The following is a 27,710-nucleotide window of genomic DNA, read 5'->3' as shown; positions in this document are numbered from 1 at the left end:
GTTTACAAGAGACCCAATTTAGACCTAAAGACACCTTCAGATTGAAAGTAAGGGGACAGAGAATCATCTATCATGTTAATGGTCGATAAAAAGAAAGCCGGAGTAGCCATACTTATATCAGACAATCTACGCTTTAAAATAAAGACTATAACAAGAGATGAAGAAGGGCATTATATCATAATTAAGGGGTCTATCCACCAAGAAGACCTAACAATTGTAAATATTTATGCTCCAAATGTGGTAGCACCAAGTATATAAATCAATCACAAACATAAAGAAACTCATTGATAATGATACAATAGTAGGGGACTTCAACACCACCCTTACAGCAATGGACAGATATCTAAACAGAAAATCAACAAGGAAGCAACAGCTTTGAAGGACACACTGGACCAGATGGACTTAACAGATATATTTCAGAACATTTCATCCTAGAGCAGCAGAATATACATTCTTCTCCAGTCTACATGGAATGTTCTCTGGAATAGATCACATACTGGGAGACAAATCAGGCCCCAGTAAGTACCGAAAGATCAAGATCATACTGTGCAGACATTCAGACCACAACTCTATGAAACTCAAAATCAACCACAAGAAAAAAATTGGAAAGGTAACAAATACTTGGAGACTGAGGAACATCCTACTAAAGAATGAATGGGCTAACCAAGAAGTTAAAGAGGAAATTAAAAAGTACATGGAAGCCAATGAAAATGATAACACCACAGTCCAAACCCTCTGGGACACAGCAAAGGAGGTCATAAGAGGGAAGTATAGAGCAATCCAGGCCTTCCTAAAGAAGAAAGGTCTCAGACACACAACCTAACTTTACGCCTTAAAGAACTGGAATAAAAACAGCAGATAAAACTCCAAACTAGCAGAAGACAGAAAATAATAAGGATTAGAGCAGAGATCAATGCTATTGAAACCAAAAAAAAAACAGAACAGATCAATGAAACCAGAAGCTGGTTCTTTGAAAGAATTAACAAAATTGATAAACCACTAGCCAGTTTGATCAAAAAGAAAAATGAAAGGACCCAAGTAAATAAAATCAAGAATGAAAGAGATCACAACCAACACAACAGAAATAAAAACAATAATAAGAGAATATTATGAGCAATTATATGCCAATAAAATGGGCAATCTGGAAGAAATGGGACAAATTCCTAGAAACATATAAACTACCAAAACTGAAACAGAAAGAAATAGAAAATTTGGACAGACCCATAACCAGTAAAGAAATTGAATCAGTAATCAAAAATATCCCAAAAAGTAGAGTTGAGGGCCAGATGGCGTTCCAGAGGAATTCTACCAAACATTTAAGGAAGAGTTAACACCTATTCTCTTGAAGCTGTTCCAAAAAATAGAATGGAAGGAAAACTTCCAAACTCTTTCTATGAAGCCAGCATAACCTTGATTCCAAAACCAAAGACCCCACTAAAAAGGAGAACTATAGACCAATTTCCCTGATGAACATGGATGCAAAAATCCTCTACAAGACATTAGCCAACCAGATCCAACAATACATTAAAAAAACTATTCACCATGACCAAGTGGGATTTATACCTGGGATGCAGGGTTGGTTCAATATCTACAAAACAATCAATGTGACATGTCATATCAATAAAAGACAAGAACCACATGATCCTCTCAATAGATGCAGAGAAAGCATTTGACAAAATACAGCATCCTTTCATGATAAAAACCCTCAAGCAAGTAGGGACAGAAGGATCATACCTCAAGATCATAAAAGCCATATATGAAAGACCCACCGCTAATATCATCCTCAATGGGGAAAAACTGAGAGCTTTCCCCCTAAGGTCAGGAACAAGACAGGGATGTCCACTCTCACCACTGTTATTCAACATAGTATTGGAAGTCAGCCTCAGCCATCACACAACACAAAGAAATAAAAGGCATCCAAATTGGCCAGGAGGAGGTCAAACTTTCACTCTTTGCAGATGACATGATACTCTGTATGGAAAACCCAAAAGATCCCACCAAAAAATGGCTAGAACTGATCCATGAATTCAGCAAACTGGCAGGATATAAAATCAATGCACAGAAATTGGTTGCATTCCTATACACCAACAATGAAGCAACAGAAAGAGAAATGAAGGAATCGATCCCATTTACAATTGCACCAAAACCATAAAATACTTAGGAATAAATATAACCCAAGAGGTGAAAAATATATACACTTAAAACTATAGAAAGCTTATGAAAGAAATTGAAGACACAAAAAAATGGAAAAAGATTCCATGCTCCTGAACAGGAAGAATAAATATTGTTAAAATGTCAATACTACCCAAAGCAATCTATGTATTCAATGCAATCACTATCAAAATAACACCACCATTCTTCACAGATCTAGAAGAAACAATCCTAAAATTTGTATGGAACCAGAAAAGACCCCGAATAGCCAAAGCAATCTTGAAAAAGAAAACCAAAGCAGGAGGCATCACAATCCAGGACTTCAAGCTGTATTACAAAGTTCTAACCATCAAGACAATGCAGTACTGGCACAAAAACAGACATTCAGATCAATGGAACAAAGAACCCAGAAATGGACCCACAAACATATAGCCAACTAATATCTGACAAAGCAGGAAAGAATATCCAATGGAATAAAGACAGTCTCTTCAAGTGGTGCTGGGAAAACTGGACAGCGACATTAAGAAGAATGAACCTGGACCACTTTCTTACACCATACACAAAAATAAACTCAAAATGGATGAAAGACCTAAACATAAAACAGGAAGCCATCAAAATCCTCAAGGAGAAAGCAGGCAAAAACCTCTTTGACCCTGGCCACAGCAACTTCTTACTGAACACGTCTCCGGAGGCAAGGGAAACAAAAGCAAAAATGAACTATTGGGACCTCGTCAGACTAAAAAGCTTCTGCACAGAGAAGGAAACAATCAGCAAAACTAAATTCCCAATGGAATGAGAGAAGATATTTGCAAACAATATATCATATAATGGGTTAGCATCCAAAACCTATAAAGAACTTATCAAACTCAACACCCAAAAAACAAATACTCCAGTGAAGAAATCAGCAAAAGACATGAAAAGACACTTCTCCAAAGAAGACATGCAGATGGCCAACTGACACATGAAAAAATGCTCAACATCACTCATCATCAGGGAAACACAAATCAAAACAATGAAATACCACCTCACACCTGTCAGCATGGCTAACATGAACAACTCAGGCAACAACAGATGTTGGCGAGGATGTGGAGAAAGACGATCTCTTTTGCCCTGCTGGTGGGAATGCAAAGTGGTGCAGCCACTCTGGAAAACAGTATGGAGTTTCCTCAAAAAATTAAAAATAGAACTACCCTACGACCCAGCAATTGCACTACTAGGTATTTATACAAGGGATACAGGTATGCTGTTTCGAAGGGGATCACGCACCCCAAGGTTTATAGCAGCACTAGCGACAACAGCCAAAGTATGTAAAGAGCTTAAATGTCCATCAATGAGTGAATGGATAAAGAAGATGTGGTATATATACACAATGGAGTATTACTCGGAAATCAAAATGAATGAAATCTTGCCATTTGCAACTACGTGGATGGAACTAGAGGGTATTATGCTAAGTGAAATCAGAGAAAGACAAATATCATGACTTCACTCATATGAGGACTTTAAGATAAAAAAACATGAACATAAGGGAAGGGAATCAAAAATAATATAAAAACAGGGATGGGGGACAAAACATAAGAGACTCTTAAATATGGAGAACAAACAGAGGGTTACTGGAAGGGTTGTGGGGGGGGGGGGATGGACTAAATGGGTAACGGGCATTAAGGAATCTACTCCTGAAATCATTGTTGCACTATATGCTAACTAACTTGGATGTAAACTTAAAAAATTCTTTTTAAATATAAAACAAAAAATAACTAGTTATTATTCAAAGGCAAAAGGATTTTCAGAAATAATCTCATGTAATCCTTTCATTCTATACAATAGAAAACCGAAGAGTCTATATCTCATTCCTCTTCTCCCATACACTAATCACACCTACTTGCAGGGACTATGTCATTAAGGATAGCCAAGTGCGGCAGCGAACTAACTGGCCATATCAACACACACACACAAAACAAATAAACAAAAATCTAAACAAACAGAAAAAAAAATGCCTACATGAAGCAGTCCCAATTGCTAAGGTTCCAGGAAACCATGTGTCACATAAGATAAACACAGGGATTTCATCTATCATAAACAATATGTTTTCTGAAAACATTTAATATGTTTGTCTCCATTGGTGTTTGATAGCAGTGTCCGGCCTGTGATGAGAAACTAAAACAAGGAAGTGACGCACTACAGGACACTGGACTAGGCAATGGGAAGAGCCAGGCTCCCATTCCTGCCACACATCTGCTATGGATCACAGCCTCAGCTATTAGTTTCTGTAACCAGGTTTTTTTGTTTTTTTTTTTTTTTTAATTTTTTTAAATGTTTATTTTTGAGAGAGAGAGAGAGACAGAGACAGAGCATGAGTGGGGGAGGGGCAGAGAGAGAGACAGAGAGAGACAGAGAGAAGCAGACACAGAATCTGAAGCACTCCAGGCTCTGAGCTGTCAGAGTAGAGCTTAAGGCGGGGCTCGGTCTCTTGAACTGTGAGATCATGACCTGAGCCAAAGTCAGACACTTAACTGACTGAGCCACCCAGGCACCCCTAGTTTCTGTAACTGTAAGTGGTGACTTTCATTCATTTAAATTCTCTTGGAAGTTCCTTTTGGCTGTAACATTCAATGGTTCCAATATGCTAAAATGAATCCACAATTAGTTGGAGACATCCACTGCATTCAGATACTGAAAACATTTTTTTAAGTTTTAGAAGAAATCTTTGCTATACTTATTTAGTATTAAATACATAAAAGTCAGCTTACATTTATTGTCTAAGGTATTAATTAGTTGTTTAGAAAGGCTTTGTGGAAATAGGGTTTACTAGTCTAATAAGCAAAGACTAACCCACTGTATTCATTAGCAACGTCTTAAGCAGCTTCAATTCCTATGGGATTTACTCCTTTGTTCATTTCTATTGCTTTTCTCACCCAATCTAATTCAGGACTCAGATAAACCTAACGTCTACTCCTATTTCTGCCATTTGCTCTCATCATCATTTTTTAGAAAAACAAAACCTCTGAAGTCATGGGCTGTCTTACAAGTTATATGAGATAATGGATTCTACCTAGCCACTAGCAAAAAGTATCTAAGAAATCCAATGTTCAATAAGTATTTGTTGAATTAGTTCTTTATTGATAATCCTGTCTTTTCCTTTCTAAAACTGCCTTAGTCTCCCTCTCTCCAGTCCTTTCATCGCTCACACGTCCACAAAGCGCTGCAGCAAAGACCCCAGTACCGTGAGATGCACTCGTCATCGGCACCCAGCTCCACCTTATCTACTGCAGACCCACTGCTCTGTGCTCCCTCTGCTACTCTCACTGATGGTGGTGGCTGCGGTGGCAAGAGCAGCCATCACAGGGACTTGTAGGTCATGTCTACCACATCCTGGGAACAGCACCATTGCTCTGTGTATTATTTCATTTAATCCTCACAAATCCCTTTGGGTACGTATCATTTATCTTTACTTTAGAGGTGAGAAATCTGCATCTTAAGTTATATAATTTCAGAGAACTGGACTCAAACAGGTGTGGGGTTTTTTTTGTTAACGGAGGTAAAAACACGTAACACAAAATCTATCACCGTAATCCTTTTTGGTAACAGTAGTGTTCATTACATGTACAACAGATCTCTAGAACATTTTCATCTTGCAAACCTGAAACTCTATACCCACTGAACAAAACTTCTTGTTACCCCACTCTCCAGCTCCTGGCAACCAGCATTCTACTTGCTAGGAGTTTGGGCACGTTGGATACACAATAAGTATAATGATACAGTATCTGTCCTCTTCTGTCAAACGTGATTTTAAAATACCTGGCTCAGTCGGTTGAGTGTCTGACTTCAGCTCAGTTCATGATCTCATGGTTTGTGAGTTCGAGTCCCACGTTGGACTCTATGCTGACAGCTCGGAGCTTGGAGCCTGCTTCAGATTCTGTGTCTCCCTCTGTCTGCCACCAACCCCCCTACCACCACCCGCATTCTGTGTGTCTCTCTCTCAAAATACATAAACATTAAAAAGTTTTTAAATATTAGTCCCATGGACAGACTATATTCCAAATGCGTGTCGTTGGTCTTGAAAATTTTCTCCCAAGGAAGGATATCAAAATGATGGCAAAATTTCTAGGCTAACTAACAAAGGTCTATTTAAACCTTGGTTAGCCACCAGTGCTATTAAAAGTCTGAACAGTGGCAACAGTGGTAAAGAAGGATTTTACAAGCAGGGAGCAGAGGAGGTGGCAGCAGTCACTAAAATAAACTGCCTTTTACAAGTTAGAGATTTATAGGCTAGGAATCCTATATTTAGACATCAACAAACAGAATTTCTTATAAGAAATATTACCCCAATGTAATATGATAGTCAATAAAAGTTTCTCTTGCTTAGCAGTTCATTTTAGAGATTGTATTGCTGTATCAAAGGAAAGCTTAATAGATGAATCTGTTCAGAGAAATAAACTTGTTAATGGCTTGTTCCATTATCCTCAAAAGAAATGTTCAGAGTCAAGAAATGTGACAATTATATGAGATAAAGTCAATAATAAAGAGCATGGAATACCATAAAAAAAAAATGGAATAAGCAGAACATCTCTTTAAGGAGTGCACCTGTTTCACTTTAAATAGACTGGTATTGATGGCCAGGCCAACAGCACCTTCCATACCTGTACAAAAACTTTCTGGAGTAGTCCACGACGTTCTGCTAGAGGTAGCTCATTCTGTGCACCTCCAACTGCCTCAGGCACATGTGGAAGGTCAAAAAACAGATATAAACATTTAACCAGGGTGGAAGGCACTGACATCGTTGTCATGCAGTCCACGGTTTTCTGGAAAACAAACCAATAAATAAGTGAATAGGGAGACAGACAGACATAATTGGAACAGCTAAGTAAGTTCACAAATATTAATCCAGAATCTAAATCATTAACTCACAAATTTTAAGCCAGAAAATTATATATCAAAATAACTTTTTAAATGCCCGAAAAATTAAAAAATGACTCCATGCTGACAAATACTCATTTTCCATTTGGACAAATCCGCTTTAATCAGATATTGAGATGGGGCTCCTGGGTGGCTCAGTGGTTAAGCGTCTGACTCTTAATTCCGGCTCATGATCTCACCATGGTGAGATAGAGCCTGCATCACACCCATCCCTGCTGCCTGGCACTGGGCATGGAGTCTGCTTAAGATTCTCTCTCTCTTCCTCTACTCTCTCCCACTCACACAAATGCACTCACTCTTTCTCTCTAAAAATACATACATATGTGTGTGTGTGTGTGTGTGTGTGTGTGTGTGTGTGTGTATTGAGATGTGTTTGTTATTTATTAGATTTGCTATTTTTTTATTAAAAGGCAGCATGTTTCAAAGCAAATGAACTTTTGGATTTAGAAAAAAGAAATTCAACCATAAACTTGGGCAAACTAACTTTGCTGGACCTCAGTTTCCTTTCCTATAAAATAAATATAATGACAATAGGTCTTAGAGTTAATGTAAGCATTATATAACAAATCTGAGATATATTAAGCACTAAGTTATATATTAGTAGTTGCTTTGCTATCACTTTTATTATTATTAAACATTCTTGGGGTTGGAAGGACACTTGAAGGATACAGGTAACACTGAAAAATCTGTGTATTATTTTCAACAATTTCTAGAGGAAGAAAGTCCACCTTCTTATGGTGAAATTTCATTATTCCTAAGAAGTATGCTATAATAATTGCCAAATTTTTTTCATGGTCCAGTTTGGAACAAAAAATTTCATACACTGGAGATCAACAGGCTGGTGTCACCTTGTCACCTGTATTTAGTTTATCAACTTTTTAATCAAACATTCACTGAATGCATAGGGTATGTCTGGCAGTATGTTGGGAACTGGGCAGGAAACGACAAAGCACCCCTGCCCTTCAGAAGACTGTGGTCTATTAGCAGAAACAGGTTATCAATAACTATGAAAAAGGAATGATCAACACTACCAGGAATGAAGAGGAAAAGTATAGAAATTAAGAGGGGAAAGATCACCTGAAGATACATAGAAGGTTGAACTATACGACACACTATGTTTCAGGAACCTGAGTCCAAAACTGTTAACTCCTAAAAAGCCACAATAATAATGTCTAATCTTTAATGAGTATCAATTATAAAACAAGCATAAGGCTAAGCGTTTTAATTATCTCATTTATTCTTCCATCAACCTTATAAGGTAGATTCTATTACTGTATGATCCTTACTTTATACATGAAGCAATTGAGGCTCATCATTGAGATACCCTGCCTTAGGTTAAAGCTGGTTAAGTGGTCCACAAGTGTATATGCCCAGAGACCTATGTATCATATGGTCTCCCACTCTGGTCTGACTTTTATTTTGCTGGCCTTGGAGAACCAGTGAAGTATTACAAAGCAGTAATGGAACCAGATATCAGAAAATTCGCTGGTGGTTATATAGATCTAAATTAGATCTAAAGAGCAAGAAGGCCAGGGTCATTAGGAAACTAATACAGAAAACCATATGAGAGATGGGGCTTGAACTAATGCAGTAGCAGGGTGATAGAGAGGTGAGAGGACCCAAAGAACAATCCCTTGCATAATCTGGTCCTTAGTCTAAACATCCAGTAACATTTCCTGCCTCTAAATATTTCAAAAACCTTTTGCTGTTCCATGACTCATTATTTCTAGATACCCTATGTCTCTATACATCTGATGCTCAGTTTAAATGTCTGCCCATGTCTGAAACTTTAATTCCTCATCTTTCCTCCCCCCCTCACCTACAAAATTTATAACTCTCACATTTCTATTTTCATAGCAGTACATATATCCCATGACTGCATTTTATAGTACTGTCATTCACTCCATCTCTGTCATCTACATGTTGATTCAGGACGTTTTAGTCATCTCTGTATCTCACTGCTATCAACAGAAAATGGCATATAAACATAAAAGTCAGCTCAAAATATAGAGCACTAAATTTTCTCTTAAAATACCTTTTGCTAGTTAGATTATTACTAGCTTTCTGTTTTCATTAGGCAAATTGGTATGATTTTTCAGTTTCATTTTATAGCAGAGTATAAGCATAACTTGGTATCCAAACTGATAATTGGCAACATTTGTAATTTTTAAAAAAGTGATTAGGTTAAGGGTCATCTAGGTGGGTCAGTCGATTAAGCATGTGACTCTTGATTTTGGCTCAGATCATGCATGATCCCAGGGTCGTGGGAATGAGCCCTGCATTGGGTCGAGCCCTGAGTCGGACTCTGCACTGGGTGGGGAGCCTGCTTAAGATTCTCTCTCTCTCCCTCCCTCTTCACCCCACTCCCTGCTTACGATCTCTTTCTCTCTCTAAAAAAATGTTTTTTAAAAAAGTGATTAGGTTAATCCATATTTCCTGACTTTCTAGTATGTGTCAGATATTCTGGTAGGATACACTTTCTGTTCACACCTGAGAAAGACAGCATCTACAAAGAATAGGAATAAGACTTAGAAATATCACAATTAAAATGGTTACTTTACATGCTATTTTAAACCAAACCAAATTTTGGTACAGTAATATGGCGGCATTTATAGCTAGCATCAATAGCAAATAGAATTGATATTTTGATAGGTTTTTGGTATGGTCACAGATACATGGAAACAGTTGGCCACTTTAGGACTATCTGAAGGTGACATAGGATAAATAAACATCTCAATTTGCCCAGAATTTAGGAGTTGTCTGGGATGTGGGGCTTCTGGGCCGAAATCTGGCAAGTCCCAGGTACATCAGAGCAACTTGGTCTGATTCCTTTTGTGATGTTAAGAAACAAACAAACATAAACCAGCAAACAAAAAAGGGAAACATTATTCTAAGGGGAAAAAAAGCCTAAGTGCTACTACTTTAGGCTAATGACTAGCTTCAGGATATGGTTACTAAGAAATATGCATCGTTTCTGCTGTGGCCGACCAAGGTATATGACTCATGTCACAGCCACCTCTGTAAATTCCATTATTAAATGATGTGAGTTGTTTGAATCATAATTTAGACAAGAACCATTCTCAAGACAGGTACTAACTTTGATAGGTAATTCTACTCTGAGTTTTAGAAGGGTGAAACACATCTTTCTTTTTTTGTTGTTGTTAATGGTTATTATTATTTTTTTTTTTTGAGAGAGAGACAAAGAGCACATGCACACAAGTCGAGGAGTAAAGAGAGAGTGAGAGAGAGAATCCCAAGCAGGCTCCCCGCTATCAGCGCAAAGTCTGTTGCAGGGCTCCATCCCACAAACTGTGAGGTCATGACCTGAGCTGAAATCAAGAGTCGGATGCTTAGCTGACTGAGCCACCCAGGTGCCCCTGAATCAAGTTCTTTCATCCCCAAAACATCACAGGCCAAAAGTCAGGTATCCAAATAGCTGATAACTGAGTACATGCAACAGAAATTATGGCAGATGATTAAAGGTGGTTTAGAGAGGGGGAATAAAAGGAATCTCCAGAATAAATCAAGCGGGAAGGCTATATATATTATCCTGAAAATGTCACTATTCCCCTATTTTCCATAAAATTTAGAAGAATTTACAAATACTTTTCATGTCATTTGTTCCTTATTAGTGAAGTAAGGTCAAATGATTCTTCTAAAGCAATTTCCCTGATGTGGGTTACAGAAGTGTTGGTTTTGGCCAGATGGAGCCAGAGCTCCCAGGCTATCGGCCTACAGTCCCAGAAGTCCATTGCTGTGCCCCACATGCTGTACTAATGGTATCATGCTCTCTGTGTGTTATGACAAAGACAAAATACACCATTCAAGTTAGGCATTTCCTCAGGTGTAAAATTTGTAGTAACATAAACCTCCTCATGAGATGTTGTGAGAAGCATGAAAGCATATGTTAGAAGGATTAAGAATATAATGATTACCATAAAATCTTATTTGGATATGATGATACATTTAGTTTCACAAAATTCCAAGAGGATAAAAAAGGAAGTCAAGTTATCAAACATGAAAACAAAGAACTTACCTGACCAGAGGATGCTAACAAATTAATTGTTGTCAGAAGCATCCAACCTCTACTGGCTTCTTCACTCTGATTGATTTCTAGGAACTGGACTATGGCCCGACTTGCAGCTTCTATAAAACCAAAGGAAAGCCATGAGGTGGGGGAAAATCATATATAAAGAAGTTCTTCCTTATAACCTGTCAAAAAATGATCATTTACGAAGCATGTGCTTTAAATCAGCACTATTACATGCTCTATGTAAACTATGAGAAAAAGAGCAATATTTTAATGGTGTATCTAGGCCCTTACAGCATTATTATCATATTAATACAGAAACACAGAAATCAACCTCTATATTATAGGGACAGTTACATCATGAGCTAGTTGAAAAGAGTCATGAGAAAGGTAAAATTTGAGCTAAACGTACCTGGCAAACAAGGATATGTTTGTCTAGGAAGTGGGAGGGAAAGCAGGGAACAGAGAGATTAAAAGCACAGAATTAAAACAAAAGTGTAAATAGAAGACTGAGCCTAATATGTAAGATCAAGACAAAGAACTTTAATAACACTGGGTTAATATTCTACAAGAGCATTTTGAGAATTAGAGTCTACTATCAACAGTAGTGGTAGAAAATTAAAGTCAAATTATGAAGGAAAGTAATCTAAAGGCTGTATTTGACTCTCTGGGCAAGAGAAAGTAAATGTAGTTTCCTGAGCAAAGTAGATGATAAAAGGATTACTCTAAGACTCTTCACTAGTGAGTATAAGACAGACTGGAAGGGCAGAGACTCTGGTGGACAGGGAATAAATCAGGAGGCTGCCCCAGGGATACACACAAGGGGTGACCTGAGCAGCAGCTGACAGTAGGAACGGTGAGTGTCAGTCATAGAACTGCACTGTTGGAAGAATCTGTCAACGTAAATTCAGTTGATTACGCCTTTAGAGGTAAGGATAAATGGACAAATCCTTAAACTGTGCACTTCATTTCATCAGCAGAGTCCATCAATTTTTCTATCAATATATGGGATGAATTAAAGTTGTCAGAAAAGGTGTGCAATCTGTTCACTTACCAAAACCAACCTGGTAAGTTGCTAATGTACACTTAACACACATCATAAAAATGCAGAATAAACAGAATTTAGGTTGCCTTACAGGTATTTTTTTTCTTCCATTTAAGACAATCAAGATAAAAGTATGTCATCAAATAATTGAGTGAATACAAGACTTACATACAATGCTGGGCTGGGCATATTTTATCTCTATATACTTCCATTTGAAAGAATATTTTAATAGGAAAAAAATTTTAAATAGCTTACTTTTACTAAGTCTTAACTGTATAACAAACACTGTTTTAAGTATTTGAAGATTTAACTTATTCAATCTTTACAAGAACCTTATGAGTTATTTTCTAGTATTATACCCCTTATAACAATACAAATTGAGAAATGGGGAGGATGAGTAATTTGCCTAGAGCCACACAGCTAGTCAGTGACAGAACTTTCATTCAAATCCAAGCTGTCTAGCCTATAAGAGATAAAGACAGTGATAAAAAAAAAAAAAAAAAAATCTGAAAAACGGAAGCCAACAGAAGCCTGGCTTATTTCTAGTATTTCAATATCTTAAAAGTGTTGAAATTATTGTATTCACATTTTCACTGATTTGTAGCCTCTCCTCCCTCTCTAGAAAATAAACACCATGAGAGCAGACTCCTGGTCCACCTCACTCACTGCCAGACCCTAGTGTAAGGCACGTCACTGGCACTAAGTGGGTGCTCGATACACATCCGTTAAACGAGTGAATAAATCAACCCAGGGAGATCAAAGAAGGACAGTCTCAACTTGTTAGGAACATCAAGAGTGCCTGAATTACTATGGATAAGAGAGATTCCTGGACGTTTTGAAAAGGGGAGTAATAATATGAAGAAAGCAATGCTTAAGGCTGGTTAAACTGGGAAGCTCTCATTGGAGATGGAGCAAAACAAAAAAAAGAATACCACTGAGAAACATTCTTTGGCAACTGTGGTTTGAGATCACTGGTAAAAATTGATCTGCAAATTTTTCTTGCAAACCTGTAATGGACCAATTTGTTATGTAACATAAGCCCTTCTTCCTTGCTAGGAATTAAACGCTCCTGTAAGGAAGACGACTCCTTTCTAGTGAGTAAAATTGTCAAAGGCTGACATGCTATGCTTTCATTTCCATGGCAGCTTTGGTGTCAAACTGTGTATTTCCAATTTTTTAACTCAACATACTAAAAATCTACTTGCAGTCTTCAAATGGATTATTCCACAGTGAAATCAATGTAACAAAATTCTATTTCATAACAACAACAATAACAACAATAACAACAACAACAAAACACGGACTGGTCAATACCACCTATGCTTCTGAAAGAAGGCAAAAAGAAAACAGATGGTGGAGAACTAAACTGACTTCAAGAGACAAAATTACCTTCCTGGTACAAAAGCTAGTGAGCTATAGATAAGACACGTTTTGGGTGAATCTGAATACCACCCATGTTTTTTAACGTAACACTATTAATGTTAAAAGAAAATTGGACAAAGATGTATTTTCTGCTATTCGATAAGTTGTCAGTTATAAACAATGAATGCTAATACTTATTTTAAGAACCGAAACACCAAAAATGTACTCTTGGCTTGCAACAGCTCTATTTGAGTAATAGTGGGCATTTGTGGTTTCTCTTGTTTCGGTTGACAACAAATATAAGGTATTCCTCAAGATAAGAAAGGACAAATAATAGATTTTTAAAAAACCCCTCAATGTTCAATGGATTGCTGAGCTGATTAAATAAGTGAAAAAGATCAAGATAGTGTAATTATTAATAGTATCTAACAACTTTACCAACTTAATAATAACAACTACTCTTTTTTGAGAGGTATGTGGAGAAGATCTCAATGACAAAAGATCTTTACATAACAAATGTATTCATAAGAACAATTTTACTCTCACCTACTTATTTCAGTATGTTGCCATTCAAAACACTTTAATGGGATCTCCTACTTTGTATTTAAATGAGTCAAGAAGCTCATTGAGAAAGTATTTAACATCAAGGGCTATCTTTAAAAAATTATATATACTAGAAAGTAATTTTAAACTAAACCTATGTAAATTATAGAGTTTCTTAAAACTTTGAAAGAAAAACAGTTCTAGTTAAAAAAAAAAAAAAGATACTGCATTAGGATCTTTTAATTTTGCTCATATTTAACAAATACAAATTTAAATGATTTAAGGTTATAAGAGTTAATGAAAGGAACATATTAACCCATCTTGAGAGTTGCCAATCATTTGATTCAAGCTTTAGCTTTCACACTGCATTTCAATACATATAGTTAACTGAAAAATACAGAAATGGAGTTAGTAGAGCTCATTATTAGATTAAGTAAGACTAGAAGGTAGACAATTTTAAAAGAAATTTAAATAGAGAATATAAGTGATTTCAGTCAGACAATATTCAGAACAAACAGAATGCAAAACCTGTTAACAGTAAGTGCGATTCAATTTTTCTTTTGCATTTAAAGCACATTTTCAAACTTATGCAACAGGATGATAATGTGAGACATGTTAACAGTATTATTACATTTTTTTCATTAATGAAGAAACCAAGCCCTATAAACTCCTTCCCATCCCCAAAAAACTTCCAAAAGTTAGTCAGAAAAATAGTATTAGAACTCATAGATAGCTTCCATGCTTTTTTTTTTTTTTTTCATTTGATGATACATAACCACACCTGGCAATGAAATTACCTGAGGGTGTTGTGGCTGTGAAATCCTTGGAGGACAGCGGGACACACTGTTTTTCTGTTTAAAAAAAGAGGCCGGGTTGTCTACTTGGGGATTTACTACAGTATACTAATCCCGCCACAAGATGCTGTATAAAACATCAATTGTGGCCAGCATTAACCAGCTTCTCCCATCACCAGGACACTGCCCATAGGAGATCACACCACTGTATTTAACAGCGGCACCTATCATGCAACAACGTCATTAAAAATAACCTGAAAATACTATTTTTAGATGGGTGGAGATTTTTTGCTTCAGTGACTTAAAGTGACCAAGTGCCCTTAGACCTAAGCAGATTGCATAGCTGGACTTAACAAATAACTACAATAGGAAAAATCTTTAGGGGTGCCTGAGTGGCTCAGTCAGTTGAGCATCTGTCTCCTGATTTTGGCTCAGATCATGATCCCAGGGTTGTGGGATCTAGTCCTGGGTTAGGCTCCCACTGAGCATGGAGCATGGGGCCAGCTTAAGATTTTCTCTCCCCCTCCCTCTGCCCTTCCCCCACTCGCACACACTTTCTCTCTCCCTCAAAAAAAAAAAAAAAAAAAAAAAAAAAAAAGTAAAATAAATTAAAAAAAAAATCTTAGGCTATACACTGTACCTGATATGGCCACAAAATTATAAATTTTCTCAAATTAGTTGAAAGTCATTACATATTTTTAACAAAAGCCACATGGAGGCAACAACCAAGAGAGAATTACATTATGGGAGACAGAAAACTAGAACTGTCAAGATGCCCTAATGTATTACACATCAGTCTATGCATCCATTTTGCATACTTCCATTTTTACTAACTTCTGATGGACAGATTCAAACAATAGAAATTGCAGATTAGCGTATCTTCCTACTGACATACCTGCAATCCATGTTCAAAGTGATCTGATAAAACGACTTGCTACATGAGTGGTAATTAGGTAACAAATAAAATAAAAAGTATTTCACACCAAATTCAGAGGAGTCTTAAAAAAAAATAATCTTGCCATGATGCACAACAAATACAGACAACTTTCAAATGAATAACAGAGGGCTCATTTTACCTTTTTTTTTTTTGGAGAAAAATTATGTGCATATAAATTATTGCAAAATTACTTTCAATGATAACTTTCTTGAAATAAAAGGTTATGTAAGGTATCAAAAGTAGCCAAACTTATAGACACAAAAAACAGAAAGATGCCAAGGGCTGGGAGAAGGAGGAGATGGGGAATTACTGTTCAGGGAGTATAAAGTTATAGTTACATAAGATAAAAAAGTTCAAGAGAGCTCCTGTACAACATTGTGCTTAAAGCAGACTGTGTTATGCACTTAAAAATTTGTTAGGAGGGTAGATCTCATACATTTTTTTACTGCAATAAAAATCAATCAGAAAATAAGAATGGGATATATAAAAGTTAAGATGATTCAGAATGTACCTAGATAAAAATGTGATTTTTTTTTCTAGAAAAAATCAAAAGATCAAAAAAATCTCCACAAAATCCCCATTTTTGATAATGACACTGACTGAAAGAAACTTCCAACACTCAAGACTATAAATAAAAGAACAAGGATTCCCACAGCCAGGGTTCTTTAAGACTGAAGAAGGAGATACTCCAAAACAATGCTTTTCTCCCTTACACATCAGTTAAGTCTGGCTTTTCTAACACTACTCCAATTCTCAATGCATTTAAAAAAGTAAATAACCAAACAGAAATCCTATATCAAAAATCAGTAAAATATTATTGAGCATCTCATCTGTAACAAGGAGTCTTCTAGGTGATACAGGGCTGAACACAAGAGACAATAAAATTAAATAAATAAACAAGTTACTTTCAGATGACAAACTTCTAGAGGAAGTACTTAAGATGACTGAATAAATGCTGGTATGGGGAGAGGATAAAGAATCTGGGATAGGGTGATCAGGAAAGGTTTCTTTTGTGGAAGTAAAATCTACAAAAATTGAATTGAATCTCAATGCAGTGGATTCTGAAGTTAATAAATTTCAAAAGTTTAAAACTAAAAATTATATGGAATTACATGATCTGGAAAAATAGATCTTAAAAATATCTGGAAAATAAGAAGTCATCAATGGAGGAGGAGTGCAGGGGGCTCTACCTATGTTTGCAACTTCCTGTAAGTCTATAATTATTTCAAAATAAAAAGTTTAAAAACACCTTGTGTAACTATTACTATATTTAACAATGATACACCTTGTACTCCATTTAAGATACTTTTCATTATGTTGAATACACTGAATCATTACAGGATTTAGGAAAAGAAATCTCCAGTGCAGAAAAGCGTTTTTCTATAAACATGCAGATTAGGTATTTAAAAAGACAGCAACAGAAAAGCGACCATAGTTACACTTTGGGGAATATTTTATTCTAATCTAGGGATATTACTCAAGTAAGAAAATGCAATGACAAGAGTCAGCACAGAACAATTTCCCTTCATGTTACCTGTTTAAAATAGCTAAGAATGCATAAAACACACAAATCTTATATTTAAGACCAACTTCTCACTTCTACAGGAACAACTGAAATCAGGAAAGATAAAAAGGATGCAGTCCCACCGTGGGTGGAGAAGGGAGAAGACAGGGGTGGGAGGTGACCTTAAGCTATCTTACCACCTTTGACTGGACTTGCTTCCAAGACTGCAAGTATAATTAAAATTATCTCACTTTAAAATCTACACAGCAATTAATACAATCCACTATGTCTGAATAAGAGATTTAGTCTCTCAATCTAAAAATATTTTAATGGCTGTTGCTCCAAAGACCCCACAACAGGCTCCAGTTAAAGATAGAAGGTTGTGCACCTGCATTTATCTCTGCTCTCTCCCAAAGCCCCACTGCTGTGGACTGAATTGTGCTCCCTTCTGCTCCAAATTCCTGTGTTGAAGCACTAACTCCGAATATGCTGGTATCAGAGACGGAGCCTTTGGGAGAGAATTAGGGTCACACGCAGTCATGACGGTAGAGTTCTCTTGATGAGGTTAATGCCCTTATAAGAAGACACACCAGAGCTCTCTTTCTCCAGATGAGGCCACATTGAGAAGGTGCCATTTGCAGTCAGGAAGAGAGATCTCACCAGAAACCAATCATGCTGGCACTCTGATCTTAGACTTTCAGTCCCCAGAACTGTGAAGGAATATTTCTGTTATTTAAGTCACTGGTCTATGGTGCTTTGTTATGGCAGCTTGAGCAGATTAATACACCCACTAAAATGGTTATAAAAGGATTTTTCAAAAAGCCTAAACCCATAAGGACAAAGAGAATAGGAAAGATGAAAGCAACATTTTGGATACTAAAATAGCAGAGGGGTTAGTGGTAACTGACTTAGCAAACTCTAGAATCTTAAAGCAAGTGCAGGGAAAATGGAAAAGCAACTAAACTACAACAGAGCCCCAAGAGACTCAGGAACTGGTGACACCAGGTAGCTTTGGAAGCAGAGGTAAACATGGGGGAGTGTACATAGAAGGCTTGTGAAAGTTTGTTAAAGACCAGTGAGACCTCCAGATCCTACTATGTGGGCACCAGACTGGAGGTTTGTTCACTAGAAAGAGTGAGGGAGCATGTTGAGGGCTGGGGCAGGGGTGAGGCCACCACACCAGGCACAGCTGCAGGCTCAGAGAGATCAAATAGAAGCTTACACACTGAATGCTGAGGGTCCTCAGACCTTTCCCCTACTTGGCTTCTAGAATGCCGAGAGGCAGACATGTATCTTCCAAGTACAAACTGGACATTCCTCACTGGGGACTCTGCCTAGCTCGGGGGAGAAAGACAAGAGAACAACCTAGCAAGATCACACTGGCCCACAGTTTCAAGCCCCACCCACAACTGCAGAGCTACCCAGCAGCTTTCTATGGCTCCATTCTTACACAGGAGCAGATGGCCCAGGAAGTTCTCTAACCTAAAAGACAGACAAAAGCAAATTAACAAAAAAGGCAACCTGAAAGAAACAGAACTAAAAAGAGAATATATGAAAGAATAGCCATCAATATAAAAAGAAACTCTTAGGAATTAAAATTATAATGTCACACACACACACACACACACACACCCCCCAAAAACCTCCATAGAAGGGATGGATGGAACTTTCTTAGCAAGTAGAGTCAAAAACCAAAAATATGAATAAAAGAAAATAAAATGAGAAGGACAGTCCTAGGGGTACATCTGACTAAAAAAGAAAGCTGAGTGGAGGATATTATTACACAAACAATTCATGAAACTTTCCCAAAATTAAAGGATATGAATTCCCAGACTGCAAAGTCCAATGAGTACTCAGCATAATGTATAAGAATATCTGCTCCAAGGCATGTTATCATGACATTTTGGAATAGGAGGGCCAAAGAAAGGATCCTAAATGAGCTTTTATATGTATGTGTGTATATATATATATATATATATATATATATATATATATATATATACACACACACACACACACACATATATATATATGTATATATATAAAAGCAGGTCACAGAAAGAATCAAGAATCCAGTTAGCTTCAGATTTCTCAATAGCAGCGTAGGAGTCTAGAATATGAAGGAGAAATTATTTTTAAATTCTGAACATAAAATGATTTCCAACCTAGAATCTGATACCCACTGAAAGGGGGACACGATAAATGTAATGCAAGCTGCAAGATTTTGCAAAATGACCCTGAGAGTTCACCTCGGGCTGCCTGGAGAAGGATCCAGCTAAGACATCCCCTCCTATGTCCCCAAGGGAGTTGCTAGACCTAACTCAACTTCCCATGACACTGGTAGCTTCCGCTCTCTTGGAGGAGGGCCTATAACTTCCCCTGGGCCCCAAAGTCTCCTGGGGCTAATCAGCTAGCATCTGCAAACAACTGCTATACAATCTAACAGATATTCAAATCCAGTACTCAAACAGCCTAAATCATAAGCAGTTTGTGTATTTCTTCACTCATAAGATTGCATTTGTGCTTATACTTTAGAAATCCAGGGCCATCAGGGATCTTCCAAGCACTTTTTTTTTTTTTTTTAATGTTTGTTTATTTTGAGAGAGAGAGACAGAGCATGAGCAGGGGAGGGACAGAGAGAGAGGGAGACACAGAATCCGAAGCAGGCTCCAGGCTCTGAGCTGTCAGCACAGAGCCCGACGCGGGGTGTGACATCATGACCTGAACCGAAGTTGGATGCTCAACCAACTAAGCCACCCAGGCGCCCCTCCCAAGCACTATTCTGTGACATAATGCAGGTGGCAGACTTGCTCCTTCTTTTCTCTTGCTGACCCCTGATTTTATAAATTTCCCCTTTCAGCAATAAAGCTATGTGATGTGTTGTTCTAAGCCCCAGTAACCTGAAAGGTTGTCAGTCTAAAGACATCACCTTTCTTGGTAAACACAAAGGAAAGCATCTTACATAGGAATAGTCAAAAATTTTTTTCACTCACGGGAACTTTAAAAAACAAAACAAAAACAAACACATATACACACATAAAACCCCAAACCAAAGATAACTCCCCTGCACTTTTCTTAGGGAGCTGCTGGGAAAGATGCCTTTATTAAGGCAAATTTTTGTTAACACAATTTTTTGTTAAAAATGAGAAAGTTAGTTTGAGAAAAGAAAGATGCCAGGAGATTCAGGAAACAGAGGCTCCATCCCAAAGAAGTAGAAAGGCATCCCAGATGACGTGAGTGGAAACGTATGAAGGGCAGCTATGAGTCTGGCCTAGAGAGAAACTACCATGGGTTAAAGCAAGCCAGAAAGTTCTGGAAGAGCTATTTGCAAAAAAAGACGAAACTGACAGATTACCTGATGCTTTCAATCATATTGAGGGGAGATGTAGAAAAACATTTAGAAATAGGGGATACATGTGTGATGAAAATTCAGAAAACTAGCAAAAAAAAAAAAAAAAAAAAAAAAGAAAGGCAATTATTAACTTAGATGGAGATGGGAGGGAAGTTTTTAAGAAAAGAAACCACAGCGTACCATACGGCTCATCTTAAAATAGTGTTTTCAGTCTATACAAGATAATATTGATGTAATCAAATTATGACAGAACAATATTGGAGGGGTGGGTTTAGGAAGCAGGTAGGTACAGGTAGTGGTAGGGAGCTTAAGAGAGTGAAAGCCTTATTTTCTTTTGTGGGAAATCAAGATGGTATCTAAATGTGAAAAAACAAGGGCTCATACTGTAAATGTACATTATTTAGAGACACAACAGGTAAATGTAAAAAAAAAATTAAAATAGCTGAAAAGTGACTGAGAAATGGAGTTGAACAAGGACAGTGGAAGGGAGATCCTGTTTTCAGTAAACCTTTTAACTATCTGACCCTTAAAATTATGTGTCTGGGGGGGCCTGCGTGGCTCAGTGAGTTAACCCTCCGACTTCATTTCGGATAGGCCACGATCTCACAGTTCATGAGATCGAGGCCTGTATTAGGCTCCTCACTATCCACAAGGAGCCCACTTAGGATTCTCTTTCCCTCTCTCTCTGCTCCTCCCCCACTCGTGCTCTCTCTCCCTCTCTCTCCCAAAAATAAATAAACTTTAAAAAAACCAAAAACTATGTGCCTATATAATAGGCACATTATTTTTATTATTATTACTATAATAATATTTATTTTATTATATTTATATATATATTATATATATACAATATATATAATATATATAATATATATATAATAAATATAATTATATTTATTATACATATTATTATTATTTTAATAAAAATAAATTAAAAAATAAGATTAAAGGGGTGCCTGGGTGGCTCAGTTGGTTGAACATTTGACTCTCGATTTCTAGGTCATGATCTCATAGTTTCATGGGTTAGAGCCTCATGTCGGGCTCTGCACTGACCACGCAGAACCTGCTTGGGATTCTCTTTCTGTCTGTCCCTCCCCTGCTCGCACACTCTCAGTCTCTCTCAAAATAAATAAACTTAAAAAAAAAAAGATTATATAACAGAAACATTACTGTTACTGTTGGAAAAATAGTAATTTGATGGGCTGAAAAGATAAATGATTGTTCAAGGGGACATTATAAACAGAATTTAAATTAATTTATCAGTCTAATATAATGCTTTAATAAGAAAGCTATCACTCAACCATTACAAAACCAAAATAACAAAATAAAATATTCTTGACAAACAAAATCAAGATAAAAATCGGTCGCACATATTGCTAATTTAAAAAATGACTAATGGTAAATAACATCAAGAAAGTGTATTTTAATCATGAATAAAGGGATGTTACTCTCTGAAGTTTGAAATTACCTAATCATGAATAAGAATACTTATTCAGGCAGCATTCATAAAAAAGTTTACTGTATGTGTAGATCACAGGTTATAAAGGCCCAAAACAGTTTATGGTCTACTAGGAAGATAAAGACACACACACAAACACTCGTGGTGTTGAGAAACCAAGAGTAGCTCCAAACAGAAAGTTTTTTCTTTGATTAAGGGAGTCAAAGACATTCCATCAGAGAAGTATGATTTAATCCAAACTTCAAGGATGTAGACATACTGGGATGGGGGATGATTCTCACTTCTGGGTGAAGCATCATAAGAAAAGGATAAAAGTAAGAACACAGATATGTTTGGGACTATAAGCAGCTCGGTTTGGCTGATATATAGAAAAGAAAACAAGAAATAAAAAAAGGCAGACTAAAAAAAAAAAAAAAAAAAAAAAAAAATACATATGGCCAGATCCTGGGTTTGCCTTGAATGTCACCGTAGGAATTTGGATTTTGGTCAGAAGGAAACAGTATTGTTGGGGGAACGGGGGTGGTAGGTCCAAGGACAATGGCCTTGAGTACAAATGCTCCACTTGGGATATGTTGAACCAATCAAAGCAGAGAGTGACTATGAGAATGGGAACAGGGACAGGGGATTAAATTCCACATGGGGTGGGGAAGGAAACTCACGTGGATAAAACTGGGTCAATTTTCTGTTTAATTTTAATAGCACTTTTTTACCAAACTGCCCATTCAAATAGCTTTTGCTGGTTTCAGTAAAAATACCTGTGGATTTGTTTGATGCTCTCCTTCGAATTTCTGTCACCATCAGTCGTGAGACTTGGGTTGTGAACTGCAGAAGGTCAGAAAATTTTTCTGTCATCGTATTTGGCGGAGCATTTCCAAAAACCTGGGATGAAAAAAATAACAATTTTACTGAAGCATTGTAAACTTTTGTCTTTCATTCTGTGCATTTCTAAGTGGGAATGACTTGAAAAATCAAGTCAAAAAAGTATTCTTACACAGCTACTTTGAATAATATGTTTAAAATACAGCTCTTTCAATAAATTACACCTAGCCACATTTCTTAGTATATATTATGTAATCTACTGAATAATTAAATAAATGAAATCTTAAAAAGCCAAAAGTAGTTATCTATAAAATGTGAATCAATCTTACTGATAAACTTTAGAAAGCATAATGTTTCTCTGGGGAGATCTAAATTAAAAATTTAGAGAAAAATGGCAAGGTTCTTTGATGGGGTACCTAGCATATACCAGATGGTGAAAAGCAGGGATTTATCTACGGCTAAGTCCTAAGCTGAATACAGAATTCACTAAATTCATGTTATATATAGCTCAGAATTTCTAAATTCTAACCACAACAATTCCCAAAAGAAGATGGTTAGGAAAAAGACTAGAATAAAGAAAATGAATAATAAGGTCATGATATACACTTAATGAAATACATGAACTTTGGAATAAATAATTCTTAAAGATAAACCAGTGTGGGTTCAGCAAAGAGAACAAGAAAATGAGACCTGGATTGACGATAATAGGAAAAGAAATGGTATTATAATGGCGATATAACTGGATGTATCCTGAAATATTGTTTTAAAAAATGTTCTTTGGGGCGCCTGGGTGGCTTGGTCGGTTAAGCGTCCGACTTCGGCTCAGGTCATGATCTCACGGTCCATGAGTTCGAGCCCCGCATCGGGCTCTGTGCTGACCGCTCAGAGCCTGGAGCCTGTTTCAGATTCTGTGTCTCCCTCTCTCTCTGCCCCTCCCCTGTTCATGCTCTGTCTCTCTCTGTCTCAAAAATAAATAAACGTTAAAAAAAATGTTCTTTATAGCTAAAAGAAAATCCTGTCTTCTAAAACTATTATAATAGCTCTTCATTATAATACTAATCACAGTATTTTTTATTCTTAGCTGGTCAAATGTCACTACAAAGGGAGGGAACATATCTTATTCATCTTTGTATTTTACCTTGCCTTAATTTACAGGGATGTTCCCTAAATATGTATGTTCATTATGCTGTCCCCCACCTCCACACACAACAAATTCCAGAGAACATTTAAGTAGCATTGAAGGACACACAAACTATAACATAAGAACATAAACTAAAAGTAAGAAAGAGGGGCGCCTGGGTGGCCCCAGTCGGTTAAGCATCTGACTTCGGCCAGGTCACGATCTCATGGTTCAGGAGTTCAAGCCCTACACTGGGCTCTGTGTGGACAGCTCAGAGCCTGGAGTCTGCTTCAGATTCTGTGTCTCCCTCTCAGTCTCTCCCTCTCCCCCTCCTCTATCTCAAAAATAAATAAAACACTTAAAAAATTAAAAAATGAAAGAAAGAAAACAAGAAAATAAAGCCAAGCCTAGGAAATGGATGAGAAAAGAGAGACTAAAAATCTAGGACCAAAAGACCTCTATACTTGCCATGTTTTGGTCATAAATTTTGGTTCAAATATACAAAAAAGAAAATCTACTCAATAACATAGTTCACAATGCTCTTAGGTAAGAAAAACGTATATTTAACAAAGTATCTCTATTTTCATACTCCAGTGTAAAAATTTCCTTCAAAGGATCCTTAAAAAAAAGATATAATTCATAATGTAATATTCTTATAACAGAAATATGTTTTCTACATTCTTACAACAGACACTATCCTTATAACCTCTCTCAAACTGAGCTGAACAAATCAATTTTACAAGACATACTTTTGTTCGGATATCTAAAGGCTGTTCATTAACTTGACACCAGAGTAATTTTACATTATCTCAAAGAACAAATAAACTATACTTTTCAAGACCTCAATACATTGTTTTTTCTGCCGAGATATTGATAAACGTAGTGTGTTTACAGCTAAACTGTGTCACCTGTAAGACCCATATTCTTTCACAAACTGGAGCCAGATTAGAAATTGAGAAGCCAAGGGGCACCTGGGCGGCTCAGTCGGTTGAGCATCCGACTCTCGATTTTGGCTCAGGTCATAATCTCACGGTTTGTGGGATCAAGCCCCAAACCTGGCCCTGTGCTGTCAGCCCCCAGACTGGGGTTCTCTGGGAATTTTCTCTTTCCCTCTCACCCTGCCCTTTCCTACTCTCTGTCTCTTCTCCACTCTCTCTTTTTCTCCATCTTTCCCCCCTTTCTCTCTCTCAAATAAACTTAAAAAAAAAAAAAAAAAAAAGAAATTGAAAAGCCTAATGACACATGCTTTAAATTTAAATTTAAATAATGCAGAATAGCCATTCTACAGAGATGTATGTAACTGCTGTCTATAAAAATTATGTTTCTCAGGCAATTAGGCCTTTTGTCAAATTGACCTAAATTAGGCAAATATTTCTAAGACTCAGAATATAGAAATATATATTTTGTTCCTAAGAATTAAGAGCTATTTTATTCTGAAGAGTTATTAAGACAACTTCATAAAATAGATCATTGCTTAGTATAAGGATATGGTTATTCAAGCAGTCTTCATGCTAGGTGAATAATACATTGTTAAAAATGCAACTTACTTTTCACACGAATCCTGATTATTTGCCGCTTTATTTCCCTAAGAATCTTTTTCAAAAGATAGGTCTTGCTTGAACTGACCACTCCAAAATCACTATTATGGAAAAAGAGTTAAGTCTTATCTGCTAATCTGAAGTGAACAACTATTGCTTCTTTGACATAAGCAATTTTTAGTCTACTGATTCTTTCATTTATTCACTCATAAATATTTATTACTCTCCTACATATGTTTGGAGTCATGAGTACAAAGGTAAATAGAGAGTTGTGAATACAAAGGTAAATAAAGCAAAGAGGATTCCTGTGCCCATGGAGTTCACTTTTTAGTACAGGACACAAACATTAGGAATGAAAATTACACTGGTGATATGTTATAAAAGAAGTAAACAGGGTAATGGGAGGGGAATGACTGCCTGTTGTGGGGAAAGGCTGTCAGAGAAGGTCTCTCTCAGAAGAGGCTGACATGGTAGGGTGACACTGAATGATGAGACAAAGTCACAATTCAGACTGCCTGAGAGAGAGGGTTCAGGCAGCGAGAAGAGCTGTGGTAAGACCTCCAAGTGGATGCAGACTTGGGTAGGTGAGGAATTGAGAGGCTGATGAGGCTGGAATGTTTTTTATAAGATGGAAAATGTGCACTAAAATGCGTGCTACAGAGGATAGAATATGGAGCTGGGAGCCAGAGGAGGCCTGGGGTCTTCTCACCCACAGAAACTACAGGTCCAATTCTTCTGGTTCTCCATTTCCCCATCAGCCAAGGAAGAGAACTAAGCAAGAGACTGACAAGTAATACATTCAACTCAGAAGAAATGAATTCTACAACATACACGTGAGATTCATAACTCAGAATAAAAGAAACAAACAGCAGCGAGGAATAAACATGCCATCTAGTAAATTCGATAAAAAATAATAGTTACCATGAAATGAGCATTTATAATGTGCCTAGCACTAGTCAAATACTTGACATGTAATGCCATTTAATCTCATAAAATCCTATACAGTGTCCTCGTTGTATGGATAAGGAAACTACTAAAGCTTAGAGAAGTTAAACAACCTAACCCAGGAGGTAGTGGAGACAGAATTTAAAATTAGGTCTGATTCCAAGCCATGTTCTTAATCGCTCAGTACTATGTTGTCTCAATTAAACTCCCCATGAACCCTATCACTGTCACTCTATACAGTTTCATCTTAGGAGAGGAACAGCATGCATAGACTCCTTTTCAGAAGAGTCATTTTGAATATCCACCTTGATTACAGAAAGTTTCCTGGCATTTCCTCACCTAAATATTTCTGACATACTCAGGGAGAACAAATTAATAGTGTTATTTAATGGCATGCACAAAACAGGAACACAATATATATTTGTTGCTGAGTGAAGTTACTCAAAAATGTATTAAATACGATTAATAAAAGAGAGGTTGGAACTTTTATAATGTTTTCTAAAATGGTGTTTTCTTTCCTAAACATATGTAATATCTAAAATTAAGTTACAGAGTAATGACCATCAGTAGTCTTGGAATAATTTCCGGATTTTAAAAATTAATACTGAAGATAAAATTGTATTATTTCAAATTGTTAATGACTCCTCTCATTAATATAAATAAATAGGAAAACACGTATATGCTCCTTATTTCTAAGAAGGACCAAAAGTCAGGAGAAAAGAAACTGAGATGGCTCAGTCCCTTTGTCTCCTTTGGGATATGCCTGCCTCATGAGAACATGCACTCTTATCTGTTCTGCATGGGGCTTGTAACTGCCAAGTTTTGCCAACGAATGGGTAAGAAAATATAGCTATTTCAGATATGAATTTAGTAAATCCTTCGTGGCACAGACCTAAGCTACATTCTCCAATATCAACTGTATTGGTATTACGGTATAAGTACTAAGCTGTATATTTGTAAACACAAAGATGTAAAAATGTAAATAGTTCATCTGTCTGACTCCAGATCTCTCATTTGGTTCTAAACTTGAGTATTCTTCCTTTAAAGCCAATAATTCAAAAAGTAAAGGTCAGGGCAGCTGGGTGGCTCAGCTGATTAAGCGTCCGACTTTTGATTTCAGTTCTGGTCATGACCTTGCCGTTCGTGGGACAGAGCCACACGTTGTGCTCTGCGCTGATAGCGTGGAGCCTGCTTGGG

The 27,710-nt window shown here is 36.9% G+C and overlaps 1 protein-coding gene across 13 annotated transcripts in view; it reads right to left on the bottom strand.

Moving 5' to 3' along the window:
• WDFY3 (WD repeat and FYVE domain containing 3) overlaps positions 1 to 27,710 on the bottom strand; it is a 243,955-nt gene that overhangs the window by 150,566 nt on the left and 65,679 nt on the right. For 10 of the 13 annotated variants that reach the window (XM_019465333.2, XM_019465400.2, XM_019465375.2 and 7 more), the window contains 4 exons: positions 22,847 to 22,970; positions 14,843 to 14,896; positions 11,102 to 11,211; positions 6,789 to 6,950 (listed from right to left, as the gene is read on the bottom strand). In XM_019465333.2, coding sequence (XP_019320878.1) covers positions 6,789 to 6,950; positions 11,102 to 11,211; positions 14,843 to 14,896; positions 22,847 to 22,970 — 450 coding nt within the window. The remainder of the gene's footprint in view (positions 1 to 6,788; positions 6,951 to 11,101; positions 11,212 to 14,842; positions 14,897 to 22,846; positions 22,971 to 27,710) is intronic. The other 3 variants (XM_019465393.2, XM_019465410.2, XM_019465430.2) reach the window with 1 other exon arrangement.

This window comes from Panthera pardus, unplaced genomic scaffold (genome assembly GCF_024362965.1).
Source record: "Panthera pardus isolate Hobbes unplaced genomic scaffold, ASM2436296v1 HiC_scaffold_13, whole genome shotgun sequence".
Classification (NCBI taxonomy): Eukaryota; Metazoa; Chordata; class Mammalia; order Carnivora; family Felidae; genus Panthera; species Panthera pardus.
This window is presented reverse-complemented; position numbering and strand designations above follow the sequence as displayed.